Source organism: Panthera pardus, unplaced genomic scaffold (assembly GCF_024362965.1).
Source record: "Panthera pardus isolate Hobbes unplaced genomic scaffold, ASM2436296v1 HiC_scaffold_10, whole genome shotgun sequence".
NCBI lineage: Eukaryota > Metazoa > Chordata > Mammalia > Carnivora > Felidae > Panthera > Panthera pardus.
The window spans coordinates 21191474-21204693 of NW_026526655.1; the positions used below are offsets into that span (position 1 = coordinate 21191474).

At 40.8% G+C, this 13220-nt stretch overlaps 1 protein-coding gene across 2 annotated transcripts in view; it reads left to right on the forward strand.

The window, feature by feature from the left end:
* Positions 1–13220, forward strand: part of PECR (peroxisomal trans-2-enoyl-CoA reductase) — a 28670-nt gene that overhangs the window by 12294 nt on the left and 3156 nt on the right. The window contains exons 5-7 of one of the 2 annotated variants that reach the window (XM_019446062.2): positions 2568–2664; positions 4962–5072; positions 12484–12595. In XM_019446062.2, coding sequence (XP_019301607.2) covers positions 2568–2664; positions 4962–5072; positions 12484–12595 — 320 coding nt within the window. The remainder of the gene's footprint in view (positions 1–2567; positions 2665–4961; positions 5073–12483; positions 12596–13220) is intronic. The other variant, XM_053905092.1, reaches the window with a different exon arrangement.

The window sequence follows — 13220 nt, forward strand, 5'->3', positions numbered from 1 at the left end:
CCAAATTTCTTTCCAGTTTGCACTCCCACCAGCAGAATATGAGTGTGCATGTTCCCTAGAGCCTCACCCAAAACGTGTGTTAACAACTTCCGGACAACTCTGATAGGCAAGAAATGATCTTCTCAATGGAGCACCTTTTGATTTATTGAAAGGCTATCTGGATATCTTGTGTGTGTGTTTGAACTGCGTTGCTCCTTGGCACATTTTTCTTAATGTTGCCTAAGACGTTACATTTTTTCTGTTACATCTATGTGGGGGAGTTTAGCCTGACCTGCTGATCTTCTGGGTGATTGTTCATGATTACAAGGGCAAAAGATTAGCCAAAAAACTAACTCCCATTTCGCATGGGTAGACAGTTTGTAGCCCAAATGCCCATCTGCGGGTGAATGAATCCGCCGATTGTAGTCTATCTATGTAACAGACTACTACTTGGAAATAAGAGCAAATGAGCTATTAGCTCAGGCAACAACATGGAGGAATCTCAAAATAATTATTCTGAGTGAAAGAAGCCAAGTGAAAAAGAGCATATACTGTATGGTTTTATGTGTGTAAGTTGCAGAAGCATTTGAAACATTTGTTAGTGCTCTATTCACTGACAGTTGTACATCCTCCTGCCTCCTCTTTATAAATGACAGGAAGAAAATGAAGCAATGTGACAGCCTTCAAGGCAGTTTATTACTTGTAATCTGTTCCCACACAGACTGCAAGAGGTTTCAGATATTACCTGATACAGAAATTGGTCATTGAAAGAGGATGTGAGCTTGTCACGGAAATGGTAAAATATAATTTCACTCAACTCCTAGTTCAGATAAATGCCAGTCCCTCTCGGTGTTTCCTTTAGCAGAAGAGTGACTGGAACAGCACTTCATGTGACATAGTCATCACTCCAAAGCTGAATTGTCCAGCATCTCTTCTGTCCTGATGGGGATTCACTAATATCTGTCTCTGATTTTCCACCTCTGTCTCTCATTCTAGCGGCTTTCTCTCTTGGGCACCTACCAGTTTCTTTCTTTCTTTTTAAAAAAATGTTTTAAATGTTTACTTATTTTTGAGAGAGAGAGAGAGAGACAGAGCATGAGCGGGGGAGGGGCAGAGAGAGAGGGAGACACAGAATCCAAAGCAGGCTCCCGGCTGTGCTGACAGCCTCAGAGCCCGACATGGGGCTTGAACTCATGACCTGTGAGATCATGACCTGAGCTGAAGTCAGATGCTTAACTGACTGAGCCACCCAGGTGCTCCGGGCACCTACCAGTTTCTGAACATCTGCCACTTGTTTCTTCAGGGGCTCACTGTAACTGCTGAGCCTTTTTCTATGAGGAGGTCACCTCACGTGGTGACACTGGTGATCAGGGGGCTGAGTGCAAGGGGACAAACACCTCTAGTCCTCCTCAAAGGAAAGAGTCAGGACTCGGTTGTGCTTCTATAGAAGCATGTCTGTTCCTGCCCCTGTCTCTTGCTCCTGGTGTTTTCAATTTCAATTATCTGTCCCAGCTGAGTGTTGCAATTGGGCTCCTCCTCGCACTGGTGGCAGTAGACGGGACACGGGAACGTGTTCTGTAGATGCACCCTGGACTGCTGGATTCAGTAGCAACAGAAGTTATGGCCCCATTGGGTAGTTGTGGGATCACTTGGGTAATTCCGACCGAGTAAGTTGGCTTCTGCATGGAGTCCCGCCAGGGTTGCTGCGGACAACACTGGAACAGAGATAGGTTTTCTTCAAGAAGGTTGGGCTCTGTAGGTCTTTAGTGAGAAGTGGATATACCCCCGGGTCTCACACACTTGGTTCTGAGGACCTGGTAAGTAGAAATTCTAAGCAACATTATATCTGTACTTTATGCATGAGATCCCATATGGATGCAGGCCTAAATATTTTGCACTTCCTTTCTGGAAATATATTAAAATTTATTTAAATTTTGGGGTGTCTAGAAAGCCTATTGATACTATTTCTAGCCCGATGTATGAATTTATTATCCCTTATAATCTAAAATTGATTTAAAGAATAACCCCATTTGTGGGGTGCCTGTGTGGCTCAGTTGGTTGAGTGTCCAACTCTTGAATTTGGCTCAGGTCATGATCCCAGGGTCATGGGATCAAACCCTGCATCAGGCTCTGCACTGAGCCTGGAGCCTGCTTGAGATTCTTTCTCTGTCTCCCTCTGTCCTTTTCCCCTGCTTGCGTCCACTCTCTCTCTCTCTTTCAAAAAAAAACAAAAACAAAAAACCCAAAAAAACAAAAAACAAAACCCACACATTTGTAACCCTTAAAATTACCAATTTGTTAGTTTTTCTATGTAATAAAAAGATCTTCAAAATATTTCTTTTACAGCCATGGTGTTTTGGAGGATGTTATGTGTGCCTATAATGTAAGATTTGTTTGACCATCAGATAACTGTGTTTTGGCTTTAACATTGAAGGACCCTCCTCCTTCCCCATGTTCAGAAAAAGGATCAAAAAGACAGACTCAACAAGAATATATCTGTGGGGCTCTGACAGGTCATTGGCACATCCGTCAGTTAACGAGAGAAACAGCAGAAGCTGGTTATAATTTTTATGTTTTGTCTTCTAAAGGCACAGTGGAGCTGCCAGAGAAGGTGTTTATAACCTCACCAAAACCTTAGCTGTGGAATGGGCCAGCAGTGGAATAAGGATCAACTGTGTTGCCCCTGTAGGTAAACGTTCCATATGAAAGCTATTGACAACTTGTTCTCTTCTGATTCCATTTGTGTTGTTGATAGACATATCTGTTAATACTCATGTATACTAGAAAAGATTGGTTTTTTAAAAATACATAAAATCAGGGGCACCTGGGTGGCTCAGCCAGTTAAGCATCTGACTTCGGCTCGGATCAGGATCTCATGGCTGTGAGTTTGAGCCTCGCATCGGGCTCTGTCCTGACAGCTCAGAGCCTGGAGCCTGCTTCGGATTCTGGGTCTCCTGTCTCTCTCTTCCCCTTCCCAGCTCATGCTCTGTCTCTCTCTCCTTCAAAAATAAATAAACATTAAAAAAAATTTTTTTAAAATAGATAAAATCAGAAAGAAGCATTCTTTGATCTACAACCAGATTGTCAAGAAGGTTAAATTAAGCCAATGATTCTCATTCTTGACAATATATTAGAATTATCTATGAAATGTTGAAAAACTAGCAATATGTACACTTGACTCCAAACTATGGAATCCAGGCATTGGTATTTTTAAAAGCCACCTAGGAAATTCAAATGCACAGTGAAGATTGAGAACCACTGCTTTAAAGAACAAATTTTGCCAGATTATTTTGTTATTTCTTGGTATATCATTAATTCGTCACAAGGAGAGAGAGAAAAATCTGAAGTCTAATTCAAGTTAAAGATTGTTTAGAAGTCGAGAGAAAATTTCTCAGCAACATGCTGTAAATTATAGGGGGGAAAATCACTATATGCTCAAATCACAATATGTTCAATTTCATTTTTTTGTGTGTGTAAAATAAGATATAGCTTAAGCTTCCCTGGGTATTACATACCGGCTATGTACTTTAAGAGAGATATCATGTGAAATATCTCACTCATCTGGCAAAACTTAGCCTAAATCCACTTCTCTGTGATGTCTCTTGTTGTTTTTCTAAGATAGTAATCATCCCTATATACGAAACTATAACATCTGTGGTTATAATATCTACAGACCTGTCCATATATCTATAGATATTGTTATCCATGCTACTGGGTGGGAACTAAGCAAGAACTGACTTGAAGTGAGTAGAGAAATCTCATCTTTAACAAATTGCAGGCTCCTAGCCATAAATTTCATATCTCTTCAGTCCTTCACAGCTGACATCACCTTACCCATATTACACTCAAGTATTTGCAGGACAAAATTCATTACAGTTTCATTCTTCCTGTTGATATCTTCGAATACTGGCCCCCAGAAGTGCATTTCTTGAAAACATTTAACAGTATGTTAGTGTTACAAAGTCACATATATCTCCAGAAGATGTTTTTAGGTTAAATGTCTAAACCTTAATACTTCTAGAAGGTTTTATCCTCTTTAAATAAAAGTTCCAAATTGTTTCATTGGAAACCAGTACAGTGCCCCATTATCATTTGGAGTACTGAATACCGCCAAAACCCTTTGGTTTCCTCCCTCACTCCTGTAACCTCTGCTGTAGTGATGGATTCATAACCAATAGCTTTATTGTGTGTTATACAGTTTTTGAGTAATTTTCTTGGCTTTATAAACCCTTGAAAGCTAGTAAAGCTAAATAAAAGAATTCCAAAAAAATTAAAATTTTGGTTTATTTATACTGGATTCAAATATTTTATTTGTGATTTCACTGTAGAGAAAACCCATGAAAATACTGTATTTTCTAAGTCTCACATAACCATAGCCTAGGCTTCTGTTATAAAACAGAAGTTTAGCAGAAGATAGACTCCCCTGTCCCGCTGTTCCTAGTTAAGTGCCTGTCTGATCTATTCACACAGTTATGTTTTTAGAAAGCAGGTCTACTCAGAAAAAATCTAGGGCTTGTCTGGTAATTAAGGGAGAGGAGGTCACAAAGTGAGTATTCAGATAATCCATTTGTAACATGGTAGCTGCACTTCTTTGACAATATTGAGAAAAATTAATATTAGAGATGTTGACTTTTCTGTAAAAATTAACCCACTTACTTTTTGGCATTGGGCAATAGACTGCCTTGATGTCTTTGAGATTAAAATTTAGTTTTATGTGCTTTATTTTGTCTCATTTTATTCTTTTTTTTTTTTTAACGTTTTTATTTATTTTTGAGACAGAGAGAGACAGAGCATGAATGGGGGAGGGTCAGAGAGAGGGAGACACAGAATCTGAAACAGGCTCCAGGCTCTGAGCTGTCAGCACAGAGCCCGACGCGGGGCTCGAACTCACGGACTGCGAGATCATGACCTGAGCCGAAGTCGGCCGCCCAACCGACTGAGCCACCCAGGCGCCCCTTGTCTCATTTTATTCTTAAACATAGGGCGTCATTTATTCCCCGACTGCTGTTGACAACTATGGTCCTTTGGCAGAAGACATTTTTGCTGCGTGCTTTGAGAGAATCCCAGCTAAGCGAATTGGAATTCCTGAGGAGGTAATGTATATTTCTAATAATATTGATTCTAATTACTTTTTTTTTTTAACGTTTTTATTTATTTTTGAGACAGAGAGAGACAGAGCATGAATGGGGGAGGGGCAGAGAGAGAGGGAGACACAGAATCGGAAGCAGGCTCCAGGCTCTGAGCCGTCAGCCCAGAGCCCGATGCGGGGCTCGAACTCACGGACCGTGAGATCGTGACCTGAGCTGAAGTCGGACGCTTAACCGACTGAGCCACCGAGGCGCCCCTAATTACTTTTTTTTTAAGTGATCTCTTTACCCAACAGAGGGCTCGAACTTACAACCCTAAGATCAAGAGTTGCATGATCCACTGACTGAGCCAGCCAGCCAACCCCCAATTACTTTCTTTTATACTTTGGAAATTTGTAACATTTGGTGTCCTTTTTACACCGTCTGGTTGGCTGATAGACATGAGTGCTCCCGTTGCTACCAGACCATTTCCCCTGTTATTTTCTGGCTCCCTGCTTTGCACGCCCACAGAATAAAGATCCTGATCTTTATTCAGGATTGAACGCAGTGTGAATTAAGAACAGCATGGTCTTAATGTTTCATTGCACTTTTCAGCTGTATTATTTTATCACATGTTCTTTGTTGGTACCCAGGACCCTAAGCAAAGCCAGATGATTATGGCTATGTGAAGTTCCATATGTGCTTTCTCTAAGGGCCATATTTAAGTATGTAGAAATCAGTAGCTTATTAAAGGCCAGCAATATCTCAAAGTATAGTCTTAAAAACACAGTCTTAAAATATAGTGAAAAAAAGGATGCCTTTCCTGCAATAATAGGAAAAACAGAAATACCTGGTGTAAACTTAGCTCTAAACAAAAAGAAATGTATTACTAAAAAACAGAAAAAAATGAATAAACAGAGACATGTCCTATTCGTCAATGGAGAGAATCAATTTTATTAAAATCAGGTTTCCCTTTGTATGTTGACCGATGGTAGCTACACTTGCGGTGAACATAGCATAGCAGACCGAATTGTCAAATACAAGGTCATACGCCTGAAGCTAATGTAACATTGTGTGTCAACTCTACTTCACTTTTTTTTAAGTTTATTTATTTTGAGAGAGGGAGAGAGAGAGCACGCGAGTGGAGGAGGGGCAGAGAGAGGGAGAAAGAGAATCTCAAGCAGGCTCTGCACCGTCAGCACGGAGCCTGATGCGAGACTCAAACTTAAGAACCGTGAGATCATGACCTGAGCCAAAACCGAGAGTCAGTTGCTTAACTGACTGAGCCACCCGGGCGCTCCTGTACTTCAATTTAAAAAAATAATGGTAAAAAAATAAAAGTAAATAAAATCAAGCTTCCCTAAATTAATGTATAAGTTTAATGTAGTTTCAGAATTACACACACCGATTCTAAAGTTTGTCTAGAAAAATATGTATGCAAAAACAGCCAAAAAATGTTTTGAAAAAAATAATGGAGGGGATTTGACCTTCCCAATGTCAAAACATACTATAATGCTATACTTATATACAATATCTGGTATTGGCACGGGAACAGATTAAAGTTAGTGGAACAGAATGCACTCTTATGGGGCGCCTGGGTGGCTCAGTCGGTTAAGCGTCCGACTTCAGCTCAGGTCATGATCTCGCGGTCCGTGAGTTCAAGCCCCGCGTCGGGCTCTGGGCTGATGGCTCAGAGCCTGGAGCCTGCTTCCGATTCTGTGTCTCCCTCTCTCTCTGCCCCTCCCCCGTTCATGCTCTGTCTCTCTCTGTCTCAAAAATAAATACACATTAAAAAAAATAATAAATAAATAAAGTTAGTGGAACAGAATGCACTCTTATATCAGTACCATGTATACACGAGGAGTTTATAAGGAGAAAGTAACATTGCACATCTGTGAGGAAAGGATTGACCGTTTAGCAGAAGTTTTACAGCAATTGGCTGTTTAACTAGAAATAAATTAGGCTGGGGTGCCTGAGTGGCTCTGTCCATTAAGGGTCTGACTCTTGATTTTGGCTCAGGTCATGATCCCATGGTCGGGGGATCAAGCCCCACGTAGGGCTCTGTGCTGAGGCTGCAGCCGACTTGTGATTCTCTCTTTCTGCCCCTGCTGCGCTTGCACGTGTGCATGTGTGTGTGCGCTCTCTCTCTCTCTCAAAATAAATAAACATTAAAAAAAGAAATATAGTAGGCCTCCTATCATGTATCACATACAAAATCATTTTCAGATATATTAAAACGCTAAATATAAAAGTAAAACCATAAAACTCTTAAAAGAAAGTGTTTTCTAATTCCTAAACTAGCTTTCATTGTCGTTTTGATGTATATTTTTTCAGAAGTTTACTATGCATACACAAAAATACCTGTATTTATTGACTTTTTTTTACAAAATGGGATTCTACTGTGTGTGTTTTTCTGCAGCTTGCTAAGGATAGATCATGATATATTTAATTAGGCTCCATTGTTGCACATTTAGATTCCATTTATATTTTCAGCATTGTGGTAATTCTTCAGTGAACATCCTTAAACACACACATGCACTCTTATGTGAGAAGTAACTTTTCTAGAATTCCTGAAGTAATATAGTTTTGCATATTCAGTTTTTGGGAGGTACTGTTAAATCAGACATTTCATGAGCCGTTGTAAACAAGGTGTTCATATTTCTATTCTGAAAACTAAGAGGGGTTTAAGGATTTTAATCAAGGAGAAGATATGATTAAATTTTCATTGGACAGAACATTTCCCTTCACTTATATGAACTATATTATCTATATTTACTGCACAGAAATCAAAATTGAGAAGTTTAAGAAATACTGATCAGTTCATTTAAAATAATAAAGGCATTACGTGTTAACATGAATGATATTTTTAATAAAAAATTGCTGTATTTTAAAAAGCAAAGGAAAACCATTTTTTGTATTTGCTTTACACTTTTACAAATTTCTTTAACGTATGGCTTCATAGAATACAACTGGACTCTTATCTGCACGTGCATTTGATATGTTGGCAATATGTTGTTTTGTTTAAAGCATATGAAGAAAATGCAACTTCATGTACATGTACAGTTGGAAAAGGAAGGAGCATTTTAATGGACCTTTCAGATAATTGTGGATATTCTTCTTTGATGTTTGACAAGTGTCTGTTTCTTAAAGATAGGTTGCAATGTGCCATCAATCTCAAACCATGTGAGTGAATCTTTTATACTCTGTTACATTAAAATCCATTAGTCTTTCTTGCACTTTGGGACTTTCAGCCACACACGATTTTTATAACATCAGTTATTGGCATCAGTTTTGGTAAAAAACTGGTTCACTGAGTTATGGAGATCTTCTGGATGTCGACACGCAATCCATTATATCAAAAAAATCCCTTACACAAAAGATCACGTTTGTTAATATCACCACTGATCTCTTCAGAAAAATCTTGAAGTGTTAGGAAATTGTCAAGCTCATGTTGACACGTGCAAGTTTTCCAAAATCCTCATTTTCACTCGAAAGCTCAGATCTTATTATTGACAACAAACATGAAAAAACAACGTTGTCTTCCTTTGAAGAGACATTCTCACTTTGTTCATTTTTGGGAGAAAAAAAAAAAAAAGGCTGCCAAATACCCCAGCGGGAATTACCGTAGCGTGTTAGTCATTTATCCCAGTGAAAAATTGTATTTCATGAAGAGAGTGACTAGTTCAGATCACAACTCTTCTACTTCCACTGCAGTAGAGAAGCTTAATGAGTAATTCCCATGTTATAACGCAGGATATTAAGAAGGCGTGTACCCACTGGTTGAGATTCATATGATGAATAAATTCTGCTGCTTCATCAAAGATATTCTAAAGTGAAACAGGCCTTTCCCCCCATGTGTACTTGCCGGTGAAGAATATAATGACCACTACTAGCCTAGGACATGGTTCCTGCCATGATTTGCTGATTTCTGAGCTGAGGCTCCAGGAGTTTTTCCCACCACTGCTTTGGCACCATTAATGCAAATGTCAACACAGTGAAAAAGACAAATGAAGAGTTAGTGTTATAACAAAAACAGTTTTGTCCTTGCAAAGCACCTGAAAAGGTCTTAGGTATGCCCAGGGTTTTGCTGACCATACTTTGACTAATGTAGGTGAAACCTTCAAATAGTTTAGATGTGAAGGGGAAGGAGAGAGGGTGGGAGCTTCCGGGAGATGCAGAACAAGGGGGTGCCTCTGCCTGATTGTCCTGGCATCCCTCGGTCAGGTCGTGTTTCCCAGATACTCTGATCACCCCAGCGAATCCTTCCTGGGGCAGAACGTTCACAGTAGGCCATTGACTGAACTGCTTTCAATGAGTTGCTGGCTTTTAAGTGACAGTCAGGAGGGTCAGAACCTAGCTGTACTTTTAAAAGGAATGGCCTAGACTTCCTAGGGTGTCCTTCGACATTCTGGGGGAAGGAATGCAGCACTTGGCAGAGCCTTCTCATTTTATGAAATTAAGAAACTAAGGGCCAGTGAGGTGCGGTAACTTGTCTATGGTCATACATGGCTCATGGTCCTGGGATTCAACCCCCAGCTTGCATATTTAAAATCCCCGGGGTCTTTAATAAACGGAGCAGAAAGTAAAGAGGTAACTGTGCTAAAAGAGGCGTTACCCACATAGATAAAGTGGAGACAAGCTGCCAGTCTTTAATGTTTACTTTTGAGAGAGAGAGAGACAGAGACAGAGACAGAGACAGAGACAGAGTGCAATGGGGAAGGGTAGAGAGAGGGAGACACAGAATCCAAAGCAGGCTCCAGGCTCTGATCTGTCAGCACAGAGCCTGATGCAGGGCTCGAACTCACAGACTCACAGACCGCGAGATCATGACCTGAACCAAAATCGGACGCTTAACCGACTGAGCCACCCAGGTGCCCTCGGCTGCTGGTTTTTAATAGTGTTTACTAATTGATAAAACTCTTGTGAATGGCTTGGTTCCTCAAACCCATCCATCAAATGGATTTTGTTAAAATCAAAGTTTAGAAGAGTCTATTGGAAGATATTACAATAGTGCCTAGTTAATTTGGTGATTATAAAAATTGTATTGGTTCAGTTTAGCTCCATGTTGAGCTCCTAAAGTAAACCATGAGCTATGAATATTTATCTATCTTTTACCTAACAGATAGCTTCAATTCAATTCAGTATCATTTAGTGGTGCCTAGTCTCTGGGCAAAACACTGTAGCAGGAGCTGGGTGATGTAACTTCCCTTCATTTTAGGCAAGGGATGCATATAGAGCTTTCATTCTGTAAACATTTATTAAGTGCTTATTTTATCCGAAACACACGAGGCCATCAGTAAATATTTCAAACAAAATTCAGCACGAAGCCACATTTATTACTAGTCGGGCACAGTCTCTCTGAACAGAGCAGATTATGGCTCTTTCTGTTTTCCTGGGGCAAGTGTGGTTTAGGGATTTGCAGACTTCTGGAGGACATGATTACCGGGGAGAGAGGGTTTTTGTTTGGCTGGCATTCAGGAAGGAGCATACTGGAGTGGAGTCTTCCTGACTCACCGGGTGAGATGTTGTTGATTGATAACACAGGCTAATGCAAGCTCTGGTGGTTTCTTTTGATCATAGGTCAGAACTCTCTCCCCTTTCTCAGGGACCTGGAAACTTTTCAATGATTAATTCTCTATACCAGTGTTGTCCAATAGAAATACCGTAATAGTGACACGTGTAATTTTAAGCTAACCACTAGCCACATTAAGAAAAGTAAAGGGGCACCTGGGTGGCTCAATCGGATGAGTATCCGACTCTTGATTTTGGCTCAGGTCATGACCTTCAGTTTGTGAGAATTGAGCCCTGTGTTGGGCTCCTCGCTAAGTGTGGAGCCTGCTTAGGATTCTCTCCCTCTGCCTCTCTGCCCCTCTGCCACTCTCATGCATGCATGCTCTCTCTCTCAAAACAAATAAACTTAAAAAAAAAGAGTAAAAAAATATAAAATGAATATTGTTATAACCAATATATAATAGATAAGAATTTAATTAAATATTATTAATAAAATTTCATTCAACCCAATGTATCTAAAACATCGTTTTACATTCTTCTATAGATTTTGCCTCTTCTCTCCAGACCAAGTCTTCAAAATCTAGAGTGTATTTTACATGTAGAGCACATCTCAGTTCAGACTAGCCATATGGAAAGTGGGCTGTGTCATGTGGCCAGTGCTTCTGGGGACACAAGGATGGAGAGAAGGCTATGCCTGACTTCCAGGGTCTCACAGTCTCAAAGAGGCATAGCTATGTAAGAGAACACTCTAGGTACACAGCCCTGACTGGGGTGAGGCAAGCAAGGCATGGACATAAAACTTAGGGATGTGCCTCACTCTCAGGGTCACACAAGGGCAGGGTCTGCCCTGAGAGTGAGTGCCTCCTTAAATACTGCACCCTAAGCACCATTAGCCTCCCCCTTGTCTCACTTCTGCTAGGGAGCTTCATAAAGTAGCAGATTCTGAGTCTCCAACCCCAGAGCTTACAATTTAGAAGGTCTCAGGTAGGGACCCAAGGATTCTAATGCAGGTGTTTGGGATCTCCCTTTGAGAAACTCCTCCTGCACCAATAGCCTCATAGAGAGTTCCTTTATGTCCAGTGAAATAAGTCCTCTTTCTTTTTGGTTTTGGGAGTAGATGTTTCTGTATTCATCATCTACCTCTGAATTCTGTACTCAATCATCTACCTCTGAATCTACCTCTGATGCAGTGGGGTCTTGAAGTCCCCCTTGTAGGAAGCTCCTGTAGTCTGAGTTCCTGGCCTTGCAGCCTGCAAGACCATTGACTGAGCAAGCTACAATGCCAATTTATTGTTATATAGACGCATTGGCTATTTCAGGGACAAAAATATAAAAGGCATATGATGGCATTGAAAAGTGGAGTTATGGGGCATCTGGGTGGCTCAGTCGGTTGCGCATCCGACTTCGGCTCAGGTCATGATCTCGCGCTCCGTGAGTTCGAGCCCCGCGTCAGGCTCAGCGCTGACAGCTCGGAGCCTGGAGCCTGCTTCGGATTCTGTGTCTCCCTGTCTGTCTCTGCCCCTCCCCAGCTCATGCTCTGTCTCTCTCTCTCTCTCTCCTAAAAATAAATAAACATTAAAAGAAAAGAAGAAGAGGAAGAAAAGTGGGGTTATGGCGGGCAATGAAAGGTGTGGAAGAAACTGAGTTGTTTGGGAAAGATTAAGCACAGTGATCACTTTCAGCTTATTCACATCGTGTAGCTTGTTTGACACTGTCTAGATTCTTTCCTATCTTGCTGCACTAGTCACTTTGTTTTCAATGGTGCTCAAATAGAAAAAGGTGGTTGTCTGTTCTGTCAGAGTATGGTGCACACGGACTGTAGAATTCATGTTACAGTCATGGGTTTTGAGATATGTTTCCTTGGGTATGGAAACAGCCCCAGATGGGTTGTATCCACTTTTCTGTATGTGTGTACTTCTGTTTCCAGGTCTCCCCGATAGTCTGCTTCCTGCTGTCTCCAGCAGCTTCCTTTATCACTGGACAGTTGGTGGAGGTGGACGGGGGCCAGTCTCTATATACGCAAGTATTTGATGTACCAGGTGAGCACTCAAGAAATGAGCAGTCACTGACTTTATGCCTTTTCATGTTCAAGTTTTCAAAATTTCTTAAGCACTTACAAAAGGGATTAGGGAGGGGCGCCTGGGTGGCTCAGGTCACGATCTCACAGTTTGTGTGTTCGAGCCCCGCACTGGGCTCTGTGCTGACAGCTCAGAGCCTGGAGCTTGCCTTGGATTCTGTGTCTCCCTCTGTCTGCTCCTCCCCTGCTCATGCTCTGTCTCTCTCTCTCTCTCTCTCTCAAAAATAAGTAAACATTAAAAAAAATTAAAAAAAAAACAAAAGGGATTAGGGTTTTCTCTTATGGAACATCAAAAATGTACAAAATATTTATATTCCTGATGTGATCTTTAAAGGAAATGATCCCAGTCGAAGAAAATATCTAAATATTTTTATTATAGCACACAACTTTATCTATTTAAAAAGTTGCCTGTGTGTGCATAGGTTGGTGGAATTTTAGTCATGAAAACTATTCTCTATACGAGTATACATTTATAAGGAGGAGAGGGAAAAGGGGCAAGAGGTTGCCATATTTTTAAGATTTAATTTCTCTGTTCCTCTAATAAGCGGCTTGTGTACCTGAACAGAAGAATCAGACCTGGTAGGCTG